Source organism: Vespula pensylvanica, chromosome 11 (genome assembly GCF_014466175.1).
Source record: "Vespula pensylvanica isolate Volc-1 chromosome 11, ASM1446617v1, whole genome shotgun sequence".
In the NCBI taxonomy this organism is placed as follows: domain Eukaryota; kingdom Metazoa; phylum Arthropoda; class Insecta; order Hymenoptera; family Vespidae; genus Vespula; species Vespula pensylvanica.
The window spans coordinates 3341427-3369354 of NC_057695.1; the positions used below are offsets into that span (position 1 = coordinate 3341427).

Here is a 27928-nt window from a genome sequence, read left to right on the forward strand (position 1 = left end):
TTCGCGATACATTTCCTCATGATCGCTTTAACTTTCTGTTACTATATTGAAAATACATATGTTATAATAGAGAGGAAGGAAGAGGGAAAGAGAGGTATCGGTTTATTCATCGAATGAATAAATAAATTCAAAGGAACGCGAAAACTTCGTTATATCGTACATATCTAAATCAAGTATTTCAAATCGAATATACGAATATACGGCACGGAAGATGAGAAAATATTTCTCCACCGCTATAAAACATAGTTCCACCGCTTGACATCGAGAGAGGTCTAGGAGGTCGCGCGTTCTGCGTATCGAAAGGAAAGATTTATCGCTTTGCGTCAAAGTTATTTTTGCGGACAGACGCAACTCGAAATCGTTCGTAGCAACTAACCATCCCTTCTATCATTCTACTTTTCTTAAAATAAACAACACAATGAAGAAGATATAAAAACGTATTTTTGTAAAATGATCGGCAGAACCTCTGCAATATTTTACAATGTAATTACGTATTCCGAACGTGGCCGACGTCAATTGATTTCGTGTCACGCTGTCCAAGTACGATGGTGGGGGTTGGGATGAAAAGAGAAGGGGCATGAGAATGATTGCACACTTCGATACGTAACGGGAAACTGCAAACGTAATCAAGCCGAATTGCAGAATTTGTCATTTTCTCCGCGGATTTGAGCACTTCAATTACGGCCAATCGAAATGGCCACACTGCCGTGCTTTATTTAAATACGTTGAATGTTTTAGAGTGTCGTAAAAAGCTCCCATTAATCGTCAATGCCCAGGCCGATACGCTTCGTCGTGTTTGTTGTCCGGAACGTTTCCGTTACGCACGCACAATACAATATCTTTGTCCGACGACTACAGTGACAGGTAATTACGAGTGGAAAAAGAAAAAGAACATACAAAAAAAAAGAAATATAGCTCGTAAACTCAACACAGTGCCCGGCGATTTAACTTTGATGGGGAATGAAAAAAATTTATATCTTTTATTTAGCAATATAACTGGTTGCAATTAATTTTAAGTTATTAAGGTACACTATTGTTCCTTTTATTTGTTTTATTCCTTTTATTTATTGAAATTTATTTATGAGAAATAACAAAAAATAAACGAAGTGCTTAATGCACGTTTTATAAATCATATAACCAGTATCTCGATAATGCTATATACTTTATTAATAAACAAAATGATCTCAACAAAATGTGCGACCTTCAGGTACAAATATCATACATAAACGTAATATACATCTTCTAGAGCAATATATCTAGATGCGAAGTTTATACTTCTATGTACTACATTTTTTTATTTTTCTCTCGTATGTGTGCGTGTGATCACTTAATATTTCTCCAATGCGATTTAATAAAAACAATGTGAGTGAAAACGAAACAACGTTCAGACGATCGATTGGAGCCAGCTTGTGTGTTGATGCATGTATTTGTGTACGTGTGTGTGTGTATCACACTAAACAGCAAGTACATGTATATAATTTACATAAATACGTATATGTCATATATTATTATGCATAATTTATACGTATAATTGAATAATTTCTACGTATTAAGGAATACGATATATTTGATGTTAGTAACGTTTGCGATATGTTTGGTAACTGTTAAATGTTTAAGACTAGTATTAATATTAAGTTATACGACAATGTCATTCCTTTAATGGAACTTCAAAAACGTTGAGTCACTACTCACTAAAATATCTAAAGTCTATAAAATTCAAAAAGAGAACAACAATGCTCTCAGCACATCGTTAGACATAAGAAGTTCTTAGATTATATAATTGTTTTCTTTCAATTCAATAAATATAATACTAAAAGGAAGTCTGTCAACGAGCTTTGCGTAAACGTATATTGACGAGATTCTTAAATCTATCTAAAATGCACAAAAGCATTTTTCACGAAATAGAATAATAATAAATGCAAGTAAACGAAATGTACAAAACGATCAATGAGTCGAATGAAATGAAAGAATCAAAAAGAGACTAAAGAGCGAGAGAGAGAGAGAGAAAAAAAATGATTAAATACATTGCTTGTATTAAATATGAATAATAAAAAAATTCATAAATATATCTGCTAAATTTATGATCGTCTAAATCTAGGGGCAAATATAATGAATACAACGCAAAATTCTAAAATATAACACGAATCAAACGCTCTATCGCATGATCGATTACCTCATAGTAATGATGTGTAACACATGTATACTGGCACATTTGTAATTGGCACACTTGTATCGTTCGAAGTGGGAGCATGAGAAAGATTAGAAATCTCTGATGAAGTACCGCGGATTAGTTGTATCCTCACTAGTAATTATTTGCTTTGATTATCAATTAAAATCTGATACTTTATCATGTTAAGTATCGATATATTTCAAATCGTCAACTTTCTATTTTTGTAATAACTAAATGCGAATACATTCTACGAAAGTTTAGTTGATTTGACCACAGAATTCTTTTTCCTCCATCTAGGTTTATAGACCTCGCGGTACATTCAACACTCCTCTATGATCACGATCATTGTCATTGGGGTTAATCAGTTGGTCCTCCCTGCTCGAGATAAGGAAAGCTATTACAGATACGACTTAATTGCCATTGACCTCAACGGTGGTCACAGAATTACCCAGATGCTCTGTCTCTGTGACGGAAGAGGAATGAGGTATGGTAAAACTACCTAATCCGCTCTCCACAAGACTCATCAGACTATCTTGGCTAGTAGATGCACGTTTTTCAGCACGAATCTTCTCTTCCAACTTTTTTTTCTCTTCTGCGCTCTTATCTATCTTACCGTTCTTTGTGTTTTCGATAATCAGTTGTTCAAATTTCGATAATGGTCTCTCTGTTGCACTTCCCACAATTTCATTATGAACCGGTATACCATGTTTGTTGATAGTTGGTTTATAGGTTTTAACTTTGGAGTGACCCTGAATAATGAGATACATAGGACCTTTAATAGGTTTGGCCGGTTGTTTATAATGCGAAAATATTGGATCTGTTGTCAAACTGGGCACCGTTGTTGTTTGCGGTGGAATAACAGTAGTAGATTCGGAATTCGTTATCGTGGATTGCTTCTTTGGGGTTTCTTCCTCGGCAAAAAGCATTGCCAAAGGTGATTGATTGACCCCTTCCTCGTCAGAATTCTTTGCACTAGTGCTAGAAGATAGTTCGTGCATAAATGGAACGGTGGACGTCAAAGCGGAGGACGTGGATGTCGTCGTAATTTCGGATGCATCACTGGACTGATAACGATTGGCTGTTTCATCTTCCGCATCGACAGTTTGCAGAGTTAAAGTGGAAGGTGCAGGAAGACTCGTAAACGAGCCTGGAAATCCGAACTGCATTTGCGGTGGTCGTGGATGAGTTTGATCTATACTGCCTGTTGGTCCCATTATACCCTTCATTGCTGGTGGTGCATGCATATGTGACATATGTGGTGCAATATGCGACATAGTCATGGGCGGTGGCGGTCGAAAACCAACATTCGGACGCATACTACCAATGAAGTGCATCATACCGTGATTAGGTCTTTGTGGAGAATGCATAGACGATAGAGAATGAACCGGTGCAAACATGTGTGTTGGATTATTAATATGTCGAGAAGGTGTCATAGATAATGGTACAGATGGTTGATGCTGATGAGGCATCATTCTATTCGGCGTCGATGACGGAGTCGATGGACCATATAAGAACGTAAACGAACTTGTCATCGTATTTGTTTGTACTTGTGATTTGGTCGTTTGCTGAGTTTTTTCCATCTCCGAAGTCAAGTTCTCTGAAACGTTCGCCAAAACTATAGGAGATTCCGTTGATAAAGACAACGTCGTATTATGTTTATTGATGTAATTGGTTGGCATAATAACAGCAACGGGAGTTTTGTTTTGTGAATCGGAATCAATAGTAGATGGTGAATTGGCCACGACAATGTGCATTTTTGGGGAAGTCTTCTCCATCGATTCTTCTTCATTATCTTCCGTGTCAAAATTAAAAGTTGAATTTGAAGACATTGTCTCTGAAGGGATTACCGAAGAAGATGAAAATGGAACGTCGAAAGAAGCAGTATCACCCTTCTCACCTACAACGACCTCTTCTTTTTCGTTATTCTCACCATCCACAATTATATTCGTATTTTGACCAACAACAACTTCATGATTAGAGGAAGCTGCCACATGATGGTCAGCGTCGTAATGATCTCGTGAGTGATCAGGCGTTTGCCACGTAACCTGATTTACCTCAGGTAAAGTGGAAGTGGGTCCATTGTTAGCCAACCATCCACCGGAGATCGTCTGCGTGGACTGATAGATAAGATTGGACTTTTCGAAGGATACGGAGGGCGTAGTAGTAACATCATACTTTGGCTTTGTCGATGGAAAAGACGTGTACACGTTCTTGATGGTCTCGATTTGGGAAATGCCCATACCTTTCGATGGTAATTTCGAAGGAGTTTGAAGATATTGAGGTCTCGAGGGTTGCAAAGAAGGAGAATGATGCTGGCTATAACTTTTGGATGGTATTCCGTAATACTGAGGATCCTGAAGTATTGGACCCTCTTCAGTTTGCGTACTTAATTGTTGAGATGGTTCGACGTAACCGGTGATTTTCTCTTTGGACAAGATACCGTTGAAAGCTGTTGACGGTTCGATTTGTTTCTGAATCATCGGTGGTGGCAACATCATCGTGTAAGGTTTGGTCTTTTGATTATAATATGGACTGGGATAATAACTCGCCGGTACAGCTTGAATCCTATTTTGATTTCTATAGTCGACAAGACCATTTCGAAAGTTTGTAGTACGTAAAACTTTTGGTGGTTCGGCACCGGTACTGCCAGTAAAATCGTTCCTATAAGTATTATCCTGACTCGTTCTAGTAAACTTTGGCCCATCGACAAATTTCAAGAACTGCTCGGGTATCTTAGGGCTCGTTTTCTTCGCTGTGACACCGAGCACCAGAATATCCCGTTTCGCTGATGCTTCTGTAGTGTGAGAATCCAACCAGTATTGAACGCGATCCAAGACTGGCGGAACATAATCAAAGGTGGGATTGTTCTTTAGTGGATCACCCCGTCCAAGAGGCGTCCACTCGTCATAGTCCATCCTTGGGGAGAACACTCGGGGTTTGCTGTCATTGATATCTGCGAACAAAGTTTTCCCAAGTTATTATCATTTGACTGGAAGCTGCGATACTCGAAAGGTATTTGCGCTCTATCCTGTTATATCTATTAGAAAACATCATATACCTTGGAGTCTGATTTATAACGACTACGTTATCAGCATCGCAATTTCTCGACTGGTATAAATTTATGAGCTATATCCTACTTCAAAATTCGTTGAGTAGAACGATGAAAATCGATGAATGAACAGCATATCGAATTATCCTATAAATTTATGCGCCTCTACAGTAAACGACGCCTGTGTGTGTACATGTGCATGGCTCAAGGGTAATCGTTAACAAGTGTCGCAAGTGCATGCTATCAGTCCCGGGCAGTCAAAGAAGGACCCTGTTACAAAGCTGCAATTCACCATAAAAGACAGTAATATGGCCATACACGCTCGTACAAAGTATTTCGTTCAAGCTGAGGAAGCGTGGAGAACATGACAGGTACTGGGAGCACAGCGTTGATGCATCGACGATAAAAGAAAGAGAAGGCTACAATGTGAGATGAGAGAAGCCGATGGCACCCTTTCACCGTAAGAACAAAACAAACAACCGCCTTTTCACGCGAACGAATAGGACCTCGAAGAAATGGACGAATAAACTCGGTACACTGTCGACGGAAATTACATTTAATTGAGACGCATCAGCCAGCATGGCGTCTTTAACGATCAGTTACTTTAAAACGTGATTGCTATTCTCCCAGTTTCGCTCTCTCTTTCTCTCTTACTCAACGTCGGCCGTGGTAATCACGTTATTCTCCACGTGATTTACGAACAAGCATTGCCTGTCATCGGAAACCACCGGTCCTATCTACTACCCAACCATCCCTTTCACACGCTCATCGTTACTCATACTCGTCTTATAATGAACTCTCCGTCTCCGGGACGGTTAACTTGTTGAGCCTTTCAATAACATGTGAGAAGAGATTCAAACTAATTATGAAAATACAGTGTACTTTGCAAGTCTGCTCAAAATCTTTACTTTCCGATGAAACTGATAGAATCTTAAACAAAAGTTTGCAAACATTTTATTGAGTTTTGAACAGTTTCTGTTCGCTTGTATTTAATTATTCCACATTTTCAATATCTATATATTTGCAAAATTTTCATCCATAAGCTCGAACGAACAAAAGTTTTCGCAGTCTGCATTAGCCACGCTTATTACATATATCTATCAGACTTGATGTAGGTAATTCAAAATTCCTAAATCGATTTGCTCGCGAAAGAACATTATATTCATAAGAGGCGAGCAATAAACGCGTATGAAATCCATTAAGAGAGAACATTCAACTCGGGGTCACGCATTTTCTCTGACATTATTGAGGCAATCGATGTTTCTATTCTAACCATGCACTGTTATACATATGGCAGACGCAAACTATTATGGGTCGTACATGCGCACACAGGTGCGGTTATGCTACTCAGCAATTTGTATACCCACAAGTCTGATCATTAACAGCTTTCATACTAGTACTCCTGCCAATCTTCTGAAGTCTATGATCCACTGTGCTTAAGATCGAAATCCATTGAAGATTAAACTATCATAATTCAAAAAGAAAACGAGATTTTCTTCTCAACAGGATAACACAGATACCGTTAAATATTCGATCTTAATCCGAGTAATATCTTTTTAATAATCTTCGGACTACTAGTTGGATACCAAATGTCGAGAAATTTATTATTAATATCGTCAATTATCATTTTACACGCTATCATAACTTTCATATGTTGAGTTGCCTCGTTTAACTCGCTAATATATAGAATATTGACGTATATTAGAAACGTTACAACAAACGCATACATATGTATGCGAAAGCATATATCAAAGATATAAGTAATTACAACATAAATACATTTTTAATCGATCCATGACGGTTTCATCCTGTAATTAAATATTAGTTAAAACATGATAATTTCCACTATCGATAAATCAATGTAAATTACAGGAATAAGTTGAACAATGAGTTAGATTTTTATCAAGATGGATATCCCTTTTAATTAATGCGAAAAGTCCCTTTGATATGGAATCAATAAAGATATAGGAAAAGGAAACTATGGAATAGAAAGTGCTAGAGTATTCAGGCGGATATTGTTCTTCGCTAGAATATATTGTTTCGTACGAGTATATATCTATGTATGTGTCTCTGCGTGTGTGTGTGTGTTTATATATATATATATATATATATATATATATATATATACATACACATAGATATTTTTAAGACAGTAGGTAAACAGTCAACCCTTCCATCTAGCAAGCTTTTTAATTTAGAATTCTAGACTTTTTTCTTTCTCTCTGGTTCTCTTTCTCTCTGTTTTTCTCTCGTCTAGACTCTAGAGAAGATTATTCTTTTTGTCTTGCTATGTTCTTCCTTTTCTTTCGTTTTTTCTTCTCTGATTACAACGGATGGATGAATGTTTCGCCGTTGGTATATATGGGTAACGTCCAAGGTGTATATACACCTGCGCTCACACAAAGAGCCAAGCGTACTTGAATATCCCAGGAGGACAGAACGAGCCGCAGGCGCCAGCACTCGAGTCATCTCGCATAAATACACGTGTCGCGCAATACAAACGAGCCCGTGCGCGAGCGAACACGGCTATTCCACCACCCCCATCTTGCATCCATGCACTCTGTTATGTACAACACGCTCCAAACACGCTCCTCTCCAGTTTGCGCTTCCATCCTTTACTTTTTTCTCTCTCCGAGAGTCTCCAGATGATGCGAAAATAATCTCTCGGAAAGAAATAAAAAGTAAAAACTTTTATTTAACTTTCTATAAAAACGTAAATTGATCGAGTATTTTAAAATGAGCTGGTATTGTTACTAAACTCGTACAATGTATATGAATAACGTAAATTATTGCAGTAAAACAAACGATACAACAGATATTAAATTTAATTATTCGTATGTATTACAATAATAGGACACAACATATTATTTCTGAATATATTTTCCAAGTGAAACTCTGAAAATATGCAAAAATCGGAGTTTACGTTTCTTTGTCTTGTCTTACTAAAAATATGATAGGTATAAGTATAGCAACGATGACCTCAAAACTATGTTCGTGATCTAACTATAAACTGTAGTAAAATATAGTAGAACGAAGTAGCTCGTGAAGATTTTCTCAGTCTTCCGTATTTATCCATTGATAGTTAAGCGAAAGCGTAACTTAATTATAAAACTTAGGCGTCAATTTTTCTCTCCGTTTCATTGTCCTCGTATTATTTTACGGTTAGTTTTCTAAGATGAAAGCAAGCGGAGAGTTAGGTTCTTGTCCCACGATATACACTTGTATTCACGTGCACGTACAGTGAACTATTTTCGAGGAAACTCCGACGTTCGTCGACAACTGAGTAAAGATTCATTAGGGTTAAGAGCTCGGAGTTAGTCTCGTCGCCGCTGTCAGTGTTACCACGGTCTTCTTCATCTTCCGTCTTCTTCGTCCACGCATTCGTGGTCATGTCTCATAAACTAACCAGTGAACGAGTAACGATCAACTTTGATAATCAAGTCCAACGAATCATGCAGCATACCTTGCACAGAATATACATTTATTCATTGTCTTTTAGTCTCTTTGTAATGGCCCAAACAGTATTACAAAATGTTGAACGACATTAAGGTACAATAATTAATAAATTTCTTTCTAATAGTATATATTTATCTTATAATAACAATGTATAAAAGGAGCTCGTTCTTCAACTTCTACTACTGTGCTAACGTACGACGTTAACCTTCTAAAGTATTTTCAAAGCAAGGAAAAAGAAGAGGAAACGCGGCGTGAATTTGTCTAAAGAAACCTCCTGCCGAAGGTAGTGCAATGCATGCCGAACGAGCACGAGGTATTAAAAGCAAAGTTCAACGGTGCGAATGTAGTCGCGTTAAAAGAACCGCCTTATTTTCTCTTACTTTTGTGCCAAACGTTGTCGTTCGAAAGTGGAACAACGCGCGCAGGGTTGACTACGACGAGAATATGTCAATAGATTCTTTGAAGAGTGAGCGTTCCGGCTTTTGTTTTTCCGCCATTTTCCTCGTCAGCCAATCTAATTTCCTGACAGAATACAATACCGTTCGATCGATCTATACCAATACATAAATGCGCTGTTCCAATTAAATGCGAGTTAATACAAAATCAATTTCAAAGTGTTCGCGATTAACAAAGATAATTTCATTCGAAAATTGAAATTGCTACTCCTTCTTTAGCGGGATATATTTTAGAAGCATTGTTCCACATAATTGTGACAATTCGCCGTAATTTCAAGATAGAATCGTAGCATGGAACGTTACTTCGGGCTTTGCTTTTCATTTTATTCGTATTCCCATCGGTCGGGTCACATATTGTACGTCACGGTTTTAACGCGCTCCCTTTAAACAAAACGCAAAAGGCACTTTTCGACGTGTACACGCCGTTCATATTTCATAAAACGCGTTCTCGCTGCCGAAGGCATTAAAATCTCGTTTGCGCGATTATACGTCTGCTTGTCGCTCGATTTTTCATATTATATATTTCTATATCGAAAATATAAACGCGAAACATGTAGCGTCGTTTCAAATGTGTGTTGCGCGTAATCGACAAGAGTGTTCCTTTGGCATCGAGTAGTGTGACCCACTGACCCGTCGTATATTTACACGTACACACACACACAGTTGAATGAGTTAAACATGAATGTGACACATGTCTCGCGATTGATAGAATCGATAAATTATCGAAATTTCGAAAAAACGCATTATTTTATATCAAGAATATTTCATTGTACAATGTTCAGCAATCGTAGTATTATCGATCCGATCAAAAACAATTAAAAACAAACATCTAAAATTGTTTCGTTCGAAAATATCGGAAAAGGAAAAGTAATCTTTCAGTAACTCGAAAAGTTCAACTTATCGAGCTTTATTCGTTCCCAAGTTTTGAGAGCGGTAAGTTTTAAACAAGGATAAATCTAACCACGTAGTTATATACACACAATAAAACACGGTTATTGCTCCGTAATATTTTTGAATAATGCATTATTTCTTGAGAACTTTTTCATGCATATAATTGACGCGTTTAAACATGTTGCATATATATACGTATATTTATTGTGATTAATTAACGAGAATAGTTGAATGTTTAACCATCAGTTGGTTATTATCATTGATTTTAAAATTACGCGATTTAAGAATTCTCAAAATTTAGTATATCGGTTTTAATATTAACTTTTAAAAAATATTCAACTTGCTTGAAAATATAATCAAAGATGTTTAGAGTATTCTGCTTGCCATGATTCATTCTATTCGCCTTCCATTGTATAATCCTGTCTTATGAGATTAAGACGGATCGATCTGGATTTTCGCAGCAGTACACGTTTGTATTCTCTTCCTTAATAAGCCATTTTTCAATTTCACCCGCGCACGAAGGAAGAGTGACAAACGAGTCCCGAGGACAAAATAAAACTCCGACGCGCGATTCCACGTATGTACATACGTAGAAAATGCAGGGGCACAATTTTCGATTAACTTTTTATAGTGTAGCAGCTCGATTCTGAGATTGGCATTTTGAAATCTACTTTCCGCTCGAAGAATTCGCAAAATCGCCACGACAATTGAACGAAATCGAGGCCGCCATGTTATCGACCTTGTCTTTTTTTGCTCCCTGAACCGCAAAAATTTTACCAACCCTTTTCGTTGACATCTCTCGATTCAACATTTTCCCCAACGTCATTTTCCAAATCGTCATCCTTTCGATAGAAACAGAAATGCGCAGCCAGTATTGTTCCGTTTCTAGCGTTTTCCCAAGGTTACACGTACAAATTGGTTTTGTTATTTCTCAAACGCTTTCCATTCTTTGAAATTTCAAGGAGATTGAATTTTTTCAAATTCCCTTAAAAACCTTTTAAATTTCAAGTTACTTCGAATAACGTGGAATATCAACGAAAGCTCTTTTCACGAATACTGCAAAGACCAACGAATTGAGATGCGAATGTATAGATAAGAGCTGACAAATCCCAAGACGGTTTTAGCTCTCCTTTGCTGGCGAGCAGCGAAACGCCAGTGATAAATCGTTCTTTAGCTCGCGCCACCAGCCTCTGCCATCGCACCGGCTAAATAAATCTCGAGGAAGTGAAAATGTTCGCGGCCTCTCGATGGAATTACCGAGCGTTCCGGTTTCCGCTATTAAGTGAGAAAGAAAGAAATAAAAAAAAAACAAACAGGTAAATACGACTTTAAAGATTCGATCTTTTCTAAACTCAATCGATCTTAACCTTGAGATATTCTCTCGAAATTTTCTCCCGAGAAAATCGGCTTTAGAAAGTGTCGTGATTTTTTTTTTTTTCTTTTTCCTTGAACTCATCAAGAAAGAACAGAAAAGCTCGGGACGAGACTCACCGGTTTTATTTTCAGAGGACGACGGAACGCTCTGACAAGCAACGCTACAAAGGAGTCCAGTTAGAAGCAACCACCTGGATATATTCGTCGATCCTTTCAACATCGTCTGAAACAGTAAAAAAATAAAAAGGATGAAGAGAAATTGAAATGGACACAATTATTTTTCTATTTCTTCTTTTATAATCAATAATCAATTCGTTCTGCGCAATAAAACAATCTTTCAATCTAACTCCGTTACTCGTCTTTTTTTTTCTTCTTTTTTATTTCAAGAAGGAAAAGAAATAAGAAAGGAGGAAAGAAAGAAACGATAAAGTTTCTTTTTCTCGTATTTTTTTTTTTTGCGAAGCAAAGCAACGAGGTGACAATGATCGATCCATCAAAGAACAACGATCGGAACTCGATTTTGAACGTGTGAAAACAAGATATCCGAACGAAACGAATCATTACAAATGTTTGCTACGGTACAACTCAAATACTCCTTTCTTTTTCTTTCTTGTTCTATTTTTTATTTTATTTCTTTACATATAAACGAGAGAAGATGCCACAAGCAAGTAGAAAATGGATAGTACAAAGTCATGGAATCTAAGTGCTGAAATAATTAATTTACTGGATCGTCCAAAAACATTGATGCACAAATTTATAAATCGAATTAACATTCGAAAACATTATAAGTATAATATATGTATTATTTATCGAATTATCTAGTAGTCATCTCCTTGTCCATTTATTTCTTCAACTTACCGTCATTATTATTATCATACCAACGTCTTATCAACTTTCACTATTACCCCGGTTTTCATATTCTCGTGTGTAAAGTACATATGTATATATTACCGTCAGTTATCTCACTACCGAGAATAATTTCGAGACTCATGGATTTCACAAAGGGTCGCTTTAATAACGCGACTACCTTTTACTGGATAAAACGAAGAAATTCATAATCAGTCTCTGGTTTCTACGATATACAAAACGTAATATACGATGGCGGATTATGCCGTTGTCTTCGTCTTTTACGAGATTCCAAAAGGGGACCGTATTGTAAGGTATCTCTAAAGTGAGTCATAAGGAACGACGTTAACCGCTTCCAACCCATCCGACTCATCCCACTTTGGTCTCATTCAACAAACCAAGAAAGAACCTAGCATTTTCTTCCAACACCTCGTGCATCACCGGATGGTTATCCGCAAGTGGATAATTTTACGCGAGAACCTGAGGTCGTGACCTATCCTAAGCGAACAACCCACGCGACGACCGTCGTGAAATTACATTCCCACGATTGAAACCAATGACATTTCGCCACCACTTTCTTCCCCTTTTTTTCGGAAATTCGTTGTGAAATTTTTTTAGTAAAAGAAAAAACAAATACAATAATTTCCAAACAGAAAAAATTTCCGAAAACGTATACGAGAGTTAGACTAATTATTATCGTTAAGTCGTTAAGTGAGCAATATTTAATTAAAAATAACCGCACAAAATGAAGAAAAAAAATATAGAAAAGACAGCATTAAAAATAAAATTATACGAATGAAAGGCGTGTCTCAAAGTCTTTGCTAGAAACTCTCGGTCCTTTCCAAGGTTTTCTATTTCCACTTTACGATAAAAGCTCTTGGATTCGTATCTTACGTGGCTCAAAGTAAGCAATATGAAGCTAGAGTGAAGGTAAAAAAAAAGAAATATGAAAGTTTCTTCTCTACTAGAAAATTAAACGATCGACTCTGAACGTTCCAGACTAAGAGAATTATTTAGCCAAGCTGAAAGTGATATTAGTAGCATGTTCATTGATTTTATATGTAAATTTAATCGACAATTCCTTTCCCATGGATTAATTTTATAATTTTGAGATACTCGCCTCGGGCTTTTGTATCGTATCGTATTCAGCATACATCGATGATCGCATAAAAAGGAAGAAAGGAACAGGTTAAAGCCCGAAATGGTTAAAACTTTGATGAGCATGCAAATGTTATCTGTAAACTCGATTTTTCTATGTCGCCGGTGCCGATGACCCACCCGGCGATACTTTCACCGTGTTCGCGTGCAAACGGGCTCTAACCATTCGTAAAAACGATTGTTCTTCCATTGCTTCTTTTTCGATAGACATCGACTGAAAGTCTATTGAACAATGTAAAGTTCTCCAGTGCGTTTAACTACATCGAGCGTGCTCGGTTGAACATATCCTTTGTTTTCGCAAATTATCCGATAAGCCGAAAGCTTCGAAAGCTCTCTCTCTCTCTCTCTCTCTCTCTCTCTCTCTCTTTATCTCGTGAGATTTCTTTGACGTTTCATAAAAGCTTACGAAATTAAAATTGTCTTCGTCAAACAAGGTCATGCTGTCTTTCTCCTATTTCATCGGTATATCGATTACGTCGTTAAATATATTAAGTATTAAACGTGAAAAAATAAAATTAAACGGAAAGCTCTCGTGCCGTTAACGAAACATAAATATTATCTAATAATTATCATCGTCTTTACGTAAAGATATATATCTAAAATTAATGCGTTCTAAACGTTTCTCGGATTCATTATGTTCGTTAGAATAATAGAAGGAAGCTTTCAAACGATGAAACATGAGAAAGCTCGAGAGACAGCGCTCGTTTTCGTCGTATTTGCAGGAGGACGAAGAGGAAGACGAAGAGGAGGACGTCTCGAGGAGGAACGTTAACGGTAGACGGTGCTCCGGGCGGCGATCTCTTCTCTCTCACCAACGAAATTCCCAAAGAGAGAACGAGTTGGCGAGCCGGTACAGACAGCCGGCCAGGCAAAGAGTGTGCCGACTTTGTACGAAGCCGCCTTGAGAATCAGACAGCATCGACCTTGAACATCGAATCAGGGTCGAACGGATCGCTCCGTCGAGTTTGACCATTCCGCATTTTTCCGACGAATGCGGTACCAATGCGATGAGAAAATGCGAATAAAGGTTTAATAATGAGAAAGGTCACGACACGTACGGTACGCTTCGTAAATTTGAAGAAGATCATTATGACGGCCCTTGACACAACTCTGCGAATTTAATAAAGTTGTTAGCGGGAAACATTGTAGAATATATGGGCCACGTATGGACTCGAGTTCGTGCAATATTAACACGAACACAAACGAAATGTTTTTTGGACTAACTCGTTGCGCGCTTTTAAAATATTTAATAAATTCCACAATTCTAATTTTTATTTTTTTGACGACTCTCTCGTGCAATATGATATTTTTATCGTACGACCAACGAGAAATCTTTATACGCGATAAATAAATGAATAAATAAATATCGATTCGTTAACTACATTTACACGGATATTGAATTTATTTCTACTTTCATTTACCGGTATTACAAGATATCATTTCACATTGCATTTGAACAGCGATACCTTGAATGTTTTATCGTTCTTAAAATTCTTACAAATGGACCGACTCAACGGCGATAGATATCACGTTGCTTGTATACATAAACCGAGTCTGATACGTTAATCCCCGCGGGCTCTAAACGACCGTTAATTGATAATTAGCCGCCACGCGCAATCGCATTTCCGTTTATCAAGGACGCGCCGGAGGGAGAAAGTCGGAGGAGCGGAAATTATCGATACTATCGTAAAGGGATTGAGAATCCTAATAACATTTTATCATAAAATGTCAAATGTTCTATAATAAAATGTGAAACGGAAAATTTAAATTAGATACATATCTATGTTATAAATTAACGGGTAATATGAATTCTACGATGCATTGATTGGCAGATTGAAAGTGACTCTACTATAATTAAGAAAGAAAAGTTCTGTTTAATTGCACGTTTACAAACATATTGAAAGTCCTAAGAAGAAGAAAACGGGAAGAGTAGAGAAAGCAAGTAACTGGGATCGTTGTCGTAGGCTTCGTGGCGCGAAGATCAATTACACGGGACGTTATTTAGCAATTAGCGTACTCCGGAGGTCGCTCTAGTGTTGATTATACATCATCGACACGCTTGTATGCAAATTTGATCGTTAACCTACGCCATATCCGTTCGTAATTAATCTCGATGCACGATAGAGAACCTCTTCATTTCTCTTTTCTTTGACGAGTTATTACCAGAAGAAAAACTTTCATGTTCGTCTTACAATGTCGTTAGTGCTATAAACACGATCATCCATACGATTGTCCTATTTCTCTTTTTCAAAAATCTACGATTTGTTTCGTAGTAATGACATTAAAATATGTTTTTATGTTTACAAGCAAATACATCGAAGACATCGGAGGCACATTTGTATTTGAATATTCGAGATTATCTTTTAAAATGTATTTGAAACGATCTACGTTTTAACCGAGAGAATAAAAATCTCATTTGAGATCGATTTTCATGAGAACGAGTACGCGTGAACCTGGTATTATTATCGAAGGAAGAGCAAGACAAAGTCATGTCTCGAGAAGAACTCACGGAATGAAAGCTCCTCCTCGACTAGATAAGCGTATAGTATATAATTACTGTTTACATCGTTCGAAAGTTATTGCCTCGCCTATTATATACACACACATACGCACGCACGTACGTATTTGTTTTGTTTTCACGTTCAATGGAGTATAATATCGAAATTTACGATCTCAATCATTGGCGATCACCTTTTCTTTTATTCAATATTTTATCGATTGTAATCGTTAATGAATTACTTTGTACTTGATGAACTTATTCATCGTGATCGAAGACAATCAACTTTTTCGAGAACGATTGCAATTGTATAAAAACGCGGGATATCGCTGATCAATGAAAAATTATAACTGGACGACAATATCCTTGGGCGATAATCGATGGAAAAAAAAATAGTCGTTCGTGCGTGTCCATTACAGATGCCTATATGTGTTTTCGTGTATGTATGTCTTTGTGTATGAGTGTTGAACGTACAATTATCGCTGAGTTCTAACAAAAAGACAAAGAAAGAAACAGAAAAAAGTCAAACAGCAGGGTGTTTTACGGCGTAAATTCTAGTGTATAATAACCGTTTTAACATTGGAACTATCAGCTACCACCAATTTTACAGTAGAAACCAGCAATTACTATGTTTTCAGTGGAAACACGACACACAGATGCAACGAATATTCGTGATTCGTTTGACTTGTTTCTCGTCTCCCTTTTCCTCATTACTGTTCGAACACGACCGCGACTAATTTCTCTAAAGGGTTTACACGTACGTGCATATATAGACCATCGTAGAAACCTGCAGTCCAATCACGCAAGCATTAACCTGTTAGCCGAGCAGGATCGTTAAACGTGAATGTGTGAAATTTAGTTTCATTAAAGATAAAATAGTATGAATGAAGACAAAGAGAGCTTGAGATAAATTAATGAATCGCAAAGAGAAGGTAGATATGAGAAATAATTGATTTATTTATCCCTTTTTTGCGAAGGAAGTTAACTCGTCTACCTTGATTAACAGGTTAAAGGTCGATAGTACATTAAGCTTCGTATAGTCGGTGCTTTGCGAATTAACGCTAGAAAATCGTTGTATGGTCGGCCGGCAGTGACCACTTCGTTCTACTATGTACTCTAGTACCATTCATTAGACTGGATGGCTTCAGCACAATTCATGGACCGATCGTGTTCGGTTTTAAGAGAAAACTGGTTTCGTACAATTGGTATCACAAAACGTAAAATTACTATATTGCAGAACAAATGTAATGAACTTAAATAAGAATAACGAGTAAGAAAACAATGTAAGATTTGTCTCAAAATCAACGCAAAAAAAATATTTGCAGCGATCGATTACTTTAGAAAATGATTTTTCATGATATTGATTGATGATCAAAACCGAGAGACCCCAGACGATGAAGAGAAATGGATGAAGCCACGGTAGCTTTATATACCGAGTGAAACCGGCTCGAAGAGCTTTAATTATGCACGATGTTGCAGAATTAAGGCCACTCGGCTTTATGGTTCCGCGTACACGAAACATTTTACATAATAGCTCCCGCGGGGTGGAAAATAATGCAGAGATATACACAGGTAGAAGCTCGCTCTTGGATATAATACATATACATTGTAAAAGTGTATACGTATATGCTATATAAAATCGCGCCGGAGAGTTCGCACTAGTTCCGAGCTTACGTTTCTTCTTCTTCTTCTTCTTCTTCTTCTTCTTCTTACGTAATACACGCTCAAAAGGTATTGTACCGCGACAATAAAGCTTTTAATAGCGGCACTCGCAAGATTCTTCTTCTTCCTTTAAGTCACGTCCATTGAATCTTTCAACTTTAAAAAAGTCAGTATCTGAAGCAAGAAATACGAGAGATAGAGTAAGAGAGAGAGAGAGAGAGAGAGAGAAAGGTCATCTTTTATTTACAATTTCATTTTTGTGATATCTAGAGCAAGTTAAGCTACACTCGTCCCTTCTCACTCTGTTTTCACGCTAGCAGCAATTAAATACTCGCACTTCTTCATTTTGTTCAAAACGGAAGCACTTGATTTAATTTAGCTTTTAATTATATTCGTCTCTCAAACTCTCTGGTATTATCCGTTTGAAGTTTTCGACAGTAATTTTCATCGACCATAATCGTATAAGATCCTATATGATTTTGAAACGGAATATTAGAAAATGAATGTAAAATTATATGCCAAATTAAGGTCCCTGTAAATCCGAAAAAATAAAGAGGCCTCTGTTCGAATCAGAAAGAAGGTATTCGTTAAGTTAAGCGGCCCTGAGACCGAACCTGAACCACGAGACAGCGTGGCCCCGCGGTTTCACTTTATCTCCTTCTCTTGCTCTCGGCCGTGGACCACACGCAAGGTTACCGTGCGTGATCACATGTATGCGAGAGCTCGTTCGAAAAGCACGGGACTATGGGAATTTATGCGTGACGTCCACGTCGACGTATGCCTTCGATATCCGGTCCCTCGAACGAAACGATTCGATCGTGAATGAAAGTGGTCTTTCTCTCTTTCTCTCTTTCTCTCTCGGAGGTTACGAATTCAACGTCGAAGAGGATCCGAGTGTAATCGCTTCGATGAATCTCCTCCGACCACAAGTACTTCGCTAACGAGGACGTTTCTTTCAACCTTCTATTATCTCCAAAATAACGACTGTTTAAAGTTCTTTTTTCTCTCTCTTTTTCTTTCTCTTTTTTTTCTACGAAATTTCGTCTCAGCAATAATCATACTTGCACTCGGAAAAATTGAAGGGACTTTATTATTTGTAAAATTTATGTGACGAAAGATAAGACCTTGTTATCTACTAAGTAATCATTCTTCAATTATTTATCCAGCAAGGGAGACAAAGCTTTTCCCCATAAATTTAGTCATTCGTTATACCTTCCCTTCCATACGTTTCGCTCGTTTTTGATAAACCCTAAAGTCGAATGAAACTACCGCTTAAACTCTCATTGGCTTAAGATGAAATCGAAATTCTATCAAAAAGAGGATATTGCATGTAATACTTAGGATTACTTTCAGCCCAAAGAATTTTTGAAAAGCGTTCAGGAAACGTGATATCTTAATTTGTATATCTCTCAAGAAAGTACCAAGACTTTCATAGAGATAATATAAAAAAATCAGAATTCCTGAATTCTTTAGATAGCCAAAGCAAGACAAAAAAGAGAGAGAAAGAAAGAGAGAGAGAGACAGAGAGAGAGAGAGAAGAATAAGCCCTGAAGAAAGGAAGGAAGGAAGGAAGAAAGGAAAATAGCGTCTTGTAATCCGCCCCTGGAGGAGGTAGCAAGTGCCGTAAGGGGGCCACAAGGGAACCCACGGCCCCAAAACACTGGCCTATATTAGCTAAGAAGGCGTATTACGTATGCAGGCCGTCGGGCCCACTCCTCTTCTCGCGTGCGATGAAATTTTTATCGTACCGTGCAGGGCTTTATGGAATGTACGTTCATGCGAAACCGTACCGATACGCAGTCCCACGAATTTTGTGCACGGAGGAGAAGAGGAACTGGCACACGAGCAACAAAAGTCCGTGCAAAAGCGAGAAAAAGTTGTCGGTCCTTCGTCGTCGTCGTCGTTGTCGTCGTTGTCGTTGTTCATCCTCCCGATGAGAATGAGTGAGAGAAAGAGATTCGTAAGATTATTCGATAAAATACATCCTTTCGAGATAGCCTCGATAATAGATAACTTCGTAAAACTTCATTTGAATTCTGCATCTGCGGAAAGCCTAGTATTGTAAAGTAGTTATAAAGTAATTGTTATGTAAAATTATCAAGACTGTTAGTTAGTATTCACGAATTCGAAGGATAGGCCAATGACCGTTTCAATTTTAGGACGATGAAAATTGAGAAGAGTACTATCGATGGGAACGGTTTAAATTCATGAAAAGAGGAAAATGTAATACGGGATAGCCACGAAACGACCATTACTTCGGTTATTACGCGACTTCGTTAAGTTGAGCGCCCGCGTGAGAATACATTTTCTTTCGATAGAGAATATCGGAGCGAGAGAGAAAGAGAGAAGGGAATAAAGATCGATATACTCTCTTGCACGGTGAAATAATAATGATAACGCTCGTATGGTTCCCAGAGAGTATAATATATGTACCTTCGAGAGCGCGCCCGAAAGACCTTAATTTTTAGATGATAGACTTTCTCTCTCATGTGTGCTTCTCTTCTTAAATATAAACGACTACTTCTGACCGACGTTGCCGTAAATGAAGTCACAATGGAAGCGAACGCGTACAAAAGAGAATTCTGCTCAATTATTCCGAGGAGCAAGCCAGACGTATAACGGGAACCCATGCAGTAATCCTCTAATAATGGCGAAAACAGGTACTTATGATTAAACAAGAAGAAAAAAAATACGAGAAAGAGCAAAAATGAAAAAGAAAGAGATCAATTGTTTCGTCCACAATGACGTCGAAAGAACATTGCAGTTCATTCTTCGTTGATCCTCATTTTTTCTACAATTTTCATTTTTCAAAAAGTTTCAAAAGCAACGCTAGTTTATTTTTTCCCATAAACCAAATCATGAAAATTTCGTGAAATGACATTGAAAAATTTTCTACGTGTTCCGATCGTGTTCCGAATACGGGTCAGGATTTACATGCGTTCTCGCTCCTTCTTTCGATATATACGGAAATTTCTCCTTTTCTTTTTCTAGGTGGTCCCGCAGTCTGATTGGAGAAATAACGAAAGTTACGGGCTCCCGTGAGCGGCATCAATCCCGCGAAATAAATTACGCGCACGGGATTCGTTACCAACTACGAATTTTATATATTCTTTTATCCCTACCGTTCGAATCTTTTGATCTTTATTAAAAGTCAAGGAAGAGTTCCGTTGTAAAATCGAAATAAATTGTCGATGACATTTATTCGTTTGTTAAATCGTCAAATTTGTTAAGGGAAAATTCTAACATTTAATTTTATCGCGATAAATGCTTTAATATTTTATTCTCAATCTTTCCAAACATTTCAAAACTTAGTGGAAGATATAAAAGAAGAAAAGAAATACTCAATTTGGTATAAAAATTTTAAGTTGATCCACCTTCTCTCCACTAACATCCGTATTAATAATTCTGTCAAATCCACCGACAAAGAACTCATTGCTAAATTTCTCTCGTGCGAACGTCACACGAATGCCGTGCACAGATAGAGAAGCGATATTAATCGGAGCACTTTCGACGATCCCTTTTGTCGGCTCTTGATGTAATCGAAATGAACGAACGAACGAATCGAACATTTACTTTTACACTTTTACGCATTGTTTTCATTCAATTTGCTATCGATCTGAAGATCCAACATCTAGAAAAATTTAATTATCTATCTTCGCTAACTACAAATTCCTCGAACGATTATTAATTTTCTTATCGCGCTCTTCGTATTTTCCTTTCGTCCCATGTAATTTCCGCTCTTGTCGATTTTTCTGTTCGATATTTTTTCACCTCTTTTCACCCTTGACTACTTCTTCGTTGCACTCCCCTTCGAGCTCGTTACGCGCGAACACCAACGCGTATATATTTCTCTCTTTAAATTCCTCCTTCAGCACGAATATTCGTATTTCGTGTGAACAGATTAGCAAAGTTCAAAAAAAAAAAAACAACAACAACATAAAATAACAGCAACTAGAGAAACGTTTTCTCTACTAATTGCTATACGAAAACGGTTTATAATTTTATCGAGTTTTAAACCACCGACAATTAAAAATATAGAATCAGAATTGAATTCATTCAGCTTTGCTTTTTTTTGTTAAATACACTGAATAATATAATTGAACAACTTCATTCGTACAAGTCTCATCGTAAATTTGAACATTTAAAATGCTATCGGATTCATTGATTTTTTTCCTCCCTTTTTCTTCTCTCTCTCTCCTTCCCTCTCTTCTTTCGAGCGATCATTCCGGTCGGCAAACTCGTTACTATCTTGCAATAATCTCTACTGTATTTCTCACGAAGTCGAGCAGCCCGAACTCTCTTCAGTTACATTTAATGCCTCTATTTATTAAGCTTATCCCAGCCATTCCGATGCTGAAGGTTCAAGATTTATCAATGATTTAACTTTGTTAAATCGAAGCTTGAAACGAAATGCACGTGCGCGATAACATTTTCAAACTTATCTCTACTTTACTTGAAATTTCTCTGCTAAATAATACAACGATCGTTTCATTTTTATCGTTTTCTCTCTTTCGCACTCTCTATTTGCTGCATTACCTACGAGAGAAGCCTAAAAATCGATTGGTACTCCCAATGGCCTCTTGACCCAATATACCGATTCTTCAGAAAAGATCTTTCGAGTTGGCTGCGCTTGTGAATTTCTTGTTTTTATTACTTTTTTCTTTTTTTATTTATTTTTAACGTACTCACGTTGTACACGAGCATATACAGATGTACTAAGCATTTATTGTATTGTTCAAATACAAGAATAAAATTTTACATGGTCGGTTTAAAAGTTCATTTCGATATTAAAGCAACGAGGGAGATTGTAAATAATAAAGTTGAAAAAAGTTTCGAAACGAATCTACGCGTGTTCTATGAGAACTTATCGAATACTCGAGTAATATCCGAACACTTATTTTCCTTACTTTTCATCGACGTTTTATATTTTTTTTTCTTTTTCATGAATATCAAACAATGCACTAATTAAACGCCCATATACAAGTTGTTTCTATATTCTACATAATCTCGATTATCCGAAATTTTTGGAAAACGCAGCAACGATATTAGACGAAAAAGAAAAGAAAAATGAAGACACGAATGAGTCGCACGATTACGATAGGACAAAAAATATCTATTCGTGAACGCGAGAAAAAAGCAAGCCCTGCAAACTCGAGGGTACGTTTAACCATTCGCGACGTAAAACACGCTGTGCTCTTTCGTGAAATTGCGAGCTTCGCTCTGGTAGCATGTATTCGCGGCTTGTTGGTTTCGTCGTAATTCTGCATTGCAGAGAAAAAATGTATCTGTATATATCCAGACATAGATGCGCTCATAAGGCATACATAAATATATATATATATATATTGTATATACATAAGTGCCTACGGTAGAGGAGTAAAATGTGTAGCAAGTAAATGCAAAAATAAAGCTCTTTTCGCAGCTGCTTATATTCTCCGTAAAATCTCGAGAAGCGTAAAATCACTACTTTGGAGGAGAATTTAACACAAAGAAGAGAAACTGCGAGAGTCCTCGCTATCACCCTAGACTAGGGTTCGTCGTCTTTTCCTGCTCTTAGACGGGCGCTAGCATCTCGTTCGAGCATAGTTGTCTCTTTGTAGATCAAAGAAAACATCTGCATGTTTAATTATAAGACAACTATAATATTTAATGTTCAGGTTTGATTGAGAAAGGGAAAAAGCAGTATTACTTTCATGCTCTTTTTCTTTTTTTCTTTTTCTATTGACTGGTGCAATATTACGCATGGAAAATTTATCTCTGAGAAAATTTATAAAAGTTCAGTACTTCATGATTGATCGAGTTTACCAGAATGAACAAGGAAGAAAATTTTCAAGGCGATAAGTCGAGCAGGTGAATAAGTTGATGTTTGCTTATTCAAAGTTCGACATTATATCAAAGCTTATCTAAAACTTTTAACTTTATGATTGATCCGACGTTATTGCAAAGAGTGTGGATGATAATAAACGCGAAGTCCAGTTGACAGGAAAAAGCAAAAACGATGCAAAGGACGATGCCAAGAAGATTCCTTTTCTCCTTCCAATCTTCCTCTCACTTTTGGATTTATGAATGCCGCCCGTTGTAAAGGGACCGTAGCCATTTCCTGGTTCTAAAGGGAGATATATGAACCTTATGGGACACCGTACATTAAACCGAGAACGCTTTTCGTGAATATTTTTTGTATATAAACGCGAAATAGCACGAAAACACTCCGATCGATTCGCGATATATTACTCAATCGTGTTTCCATCGATGAAACGCATAACGATTTGGGTTAATTCGTGCATGTGTTTTTTTATTTTTCTATCAAAAAAGGTAATGTATCCTCTTGAGATGAAAAGATCGAGTTAAGTTGAAGTATCCTGTACGTAATATAGTATGTTAAAAGCGCGAAATGTTTTTAGATAATACTTTGAACTAGCTTTGTGCATATCGCAAACAGTAATTTTATATTTCAAGAGAATGCTAGGATGAGGTAGCAACGAACAAGTTTGGAAATAAATTTTCGACCTTGTAACGTCATCCTCTTTCTCGTCGCGTCATCATCTCGCTTTGGTAAAACTAAAATTGCTTGTACGAAGTTACCACCATACTCGTACAATTCAGAATATAACTAACAATTATAGTAAAACGTTAGAAACATGCACGAGAAGATATAATGAGTGTAAATTTGAGTTAGATTCTTACAGAATAATGACCGAATTAATGTTTTTGAAATAATTCTTATATAATTCTCCTTTTATTTTTTAAACCATTCTTCATTGTATCAACTATTCAATCAACCTAGTCTCCATTTAAATCGTGCACATTTATTGATTTGTTCTCAGATTAAATTTATATATTTTTGGCTATTCATTTTCTTTTCAAGAAGTCGTAAATCGAGTTTTCCTTTATATCCAATTCCGGTCCAAATCATTACACCATTGTCACCCATTTGTAGTCTTTTTTTCAGTATTCTTTTCTTTCTTAAATCATCCATATTAAATTTTGTTCTGTAAATAAAACATATTGTCATTTTATTTTCCTTTTCGATCTTTGAATAAATGTACACTTCTGAAGAACGTGGCAGACACTTCGGATGTTTGCAATGATATCTGCTTTATGAGTAATTTCGCGTGATTTTCGCTTGAGTTTGAGGCAACACATATAATGGTCGTTTTTGTTATTTGGACAATATTGATGGTCTTCCATAATTTTTTTTCTTTCCATAATTTTCAGGATCTTTTAATAAATTTAAAATTATTTTGTAGCTTCTACTAACAATCCTTGAAATTTTAAAAAATGTTAGATTTCGATTTTTTAAAGTAAGTTTTTCCTTGCAATTTCAATCTCGCTTAATTTTTTACCGCGAATTTTACTTCAACGTAATACTTAATGTTGAGTGCTTAAAGGATCACTAACTACTGAAGAATATAAACACAAGGTTCAAGTGGGCTATCATTTCAGAATTCGTCTTTCTCTTCGGTCGGCTGAGAAAGTCAATGGGAATAATCTTATTTAATAACAGATTTTTTCTTCCCGTACCATTTGTATACTGTTTATTTCAATTAGAAATTCTAAGTTGTCTTTAAGAAATTAAAGATAACAAACATGTGTTATCATTTTGTCTAAGATTAGTATATAAAAGCATCATTGTGTACTCAAAAGTAGAACAAGTTTCTTGGTATGATACGGATTGACCTAAAATTTATTGTACTATGTATCTACTGTTTCAGAAAATTAATCGTCAAATAGAAATGAATGAAAAGAATATGGACTGTACTAGAAATGTGTAATCAAATTTCTCTAACGTACAATAATTTTTAATTCAGCAATTACAGCGAAATACCAAAAGTTGAATTTTCCTACAGTAACTACGGCACATTTGAGAGGTTTTGAATCGTGCAAGGATATTTCCCTCAGAGCTATCCTAAGAAAGACCGAACTTTGGCACTATTCCTGAACGCCAATGAAACAGATGCAATTTCGCGCGTGCGAAGACTTGGCAGAATGTGGATAGAAGGCGAGGAGAAGAGAAAGATAAAGACAGAGAGAGAGAGAGAGAGAGAGAGAGAGAGAGAGAGAAAGAGAGAAGAGAAGGGTGGATGAGTGCGGTATAGGGTGGAAAAAAGGCAGAAGGTGCCGACCCAGTTCGAACAGTTTCTATACGTTATCTGTGGCTGTCGCTCCGTTCGATTCCGTACGGAAGACCCGGCTTTAGTAACAGCTTGCCAACTTACTTATTCGTACTCGAGTCCGTGTTACGCTATATATAAATACACACTCTAGTTCGCGTGCATGCAAAGTAAGTCAATAATTATTACAATCTGAAATAACTTTACACATTCAGTAATAATATAAAAAAAAATTACTATTTAAAGAACCAGTTTAAAAACTGGATACTTTTCCGCAATAGCCAAATTGTGTATATAGCGTAGCAACATGCAGAATGGGTTGAAAAGCAAAGTTTTTAAAAGCTACTCGATGTTATTCATTTTTTTTAGTTTTTCTTCTTCTCTTAGCGTGGCTCAATTAAATGATAAAAAAATTAAGAAAATAAAACGATCCTCGTTCGAAAATAAAGACGGTCTCAAAGAATTTGTCGATTTTATCGCTTCGCATAGAATTCATTTGAACATGACGAGCAATCGCAGACGCGATTAGCGTCAATCAAGTGATGACTTCGTGCTCCGAATTCAGGACCGAATTAATACAAGAAATCAATAGGCACCGCAAACCGATGCGATTGAGGATGCATCGGAGAACGAAACCACAAATCTAGAAAGACCGCAAAACAATTTCGATCAACGCCGATCGAACTTCTTTTCGAATTTCCATCATCTATTCGTGTCCGATTTTTCGAAAATTCAAGATACTATTGTATTACCTCGAACGATTTTAATGGTTCATACGGAATTTACTTTTTCAAATTACATTCAACGCCTATGAAACTTTTTTGAAAGTAACTAATGAAAAGCTAATTGTCTGCATGATAATACATTCAAAGTTCTATTCAAATTAATGGAACAATACAATAATGGAATACAACCGATCATATTTTAAATTGTTAAAAGTTAAAACATTTCGACTATAGATATATACATACGAGTGTATAATTGAGTAGATGACTAATGAGATCGAACAATTACAAGGCATCCATCGGAACATAACCATTTTCTTTTTCAATGTGAATAAATCAATTTCAATTTAAATGATCTATGGATAGTGTGAAACTCGAATTAAGAAATAGGTCGTATACAACAATTTCGATGATGAGAAAAAAGTTTCTAGGATAGATGTTAAATCTGGACAAGCTGAAGATACGTTTGGAAGTTTCGTTATTCCCAGAAGAGAAAAAGGAAATATATATATATATATAGATAAAAAAAAATCGTAACTCGGAAATCAGGCCGCGGCCTGAAACAAAAGTTGGTGGGCAACCCGCTCTTCCACGTCTTCTTCACCCTTTAAATCTCAGCAGGGTTGCGCTCGAGGATAACGACGAGTCTCGGCTTAAGTCGTCGCTCGAGAAAACACGGCGATGCACTTAAATTAAGAACACAAGGCTTCTACTCTCTCGCACGACTGAAAAATAGCGGAGAAAAAAAAATATCGTTTTTTATATTTTTTGTCGCGATCTTCTGGAACTCTTCCTTTCACGTTTTTGCTCTTAACACATTCAAAATTATGTTATAATATTATACATAATTTTGGAAGAACCCGAAAAGAGTTTTATTTATCTTCCAAATCTCGTTACAGTGAATTCGTCGTAAAATTTCACTGTTATGATTCAAACTGAAAAACGGTCTACTTTTGTTACGATTAAAATTGAATTGTATTAGTATATGTACTTTAAAACGTTTTTGATGAAATTGACAAATTAGTTCGATTAAATCAATTGCAATGAAACGTAGAATATATAAAGAAGTACCATAAATGAGAATCGATAATGAAAAAAAGAAATCGATACTAACCGCAATCATGGTGATTAATGCGCGTTTCCTTTTCCAAAAGCCTCTTTCCCTCCTCTGCTTCTCTTCAAAGGGGTTGCTGGCGTATATGTATATATGAGTATATGTATATATATATATGTAATATATATACACCTATCCCGATTCTCAGAACGATCCAGAGGTTTTCTCTATTAAAGTTGCGCCTCTAAAGCACCTGCAGAGACTTTTTCTCGTAAGCAGACATTCTCCGCTTTTCTCCTTTGCTTTTGCCTTTTTCTTCCTCTCTTGAACGATCGCGAACCGGTCCCCGGCACGCGGAGAGGACACGGACGAAGTGTCAAACTTCTTCTTCCTCCTCCTCCTCCTCCTCCTCCTCCTCCTCCTCCTCTCTTCCTTCTCTTCTTCTTACAACGATTTCTCTCTCTTTCTCTCTTTCTTTTG

General features: G+C 36.8%; 1 protein-coding gene across 2 annotated transcripts; it reads right to left on the minus strand.

The window, feature by feature from the left end:
• Window positions 1-1143: 1143 nt before the first annotated feature.
• LOC122633113 (mucin-4) lies at window positions 1144-27879 on the minus strand. 2 transcript variants are annotated; one of them, XM_043820661.1, is made up of 3 exons: window positions 27509-27879; window positions 11513-11618; window positions 1144-5123 (listed from the first exon to the last, which is right to left on the minus strand). In XM_043820661.1, the coding sequence occupies exons 1-3, from the start codon at window positions 27515-27517 to the stop codon at window positions 2581-2583; spliced, it is 2658 nt and encodes an 885-aa protein (XP_043676596.1). In that variant the 5' UTR covers window positions 27518-27879; the 3' UTR covers window positions 1144-2580. The 2 variants fall into 2 exon arrangements, with proteins under 2 accessions (XP_043676596.1, XP_043676597.1); XM_043820662.1 differs by lacking the exon at window positions 27509-27879 and adding an exon at window positions 17571-17619.
• Between the last annotated feature and the right edge of the window lie 49 nt (window positions 27880-27928).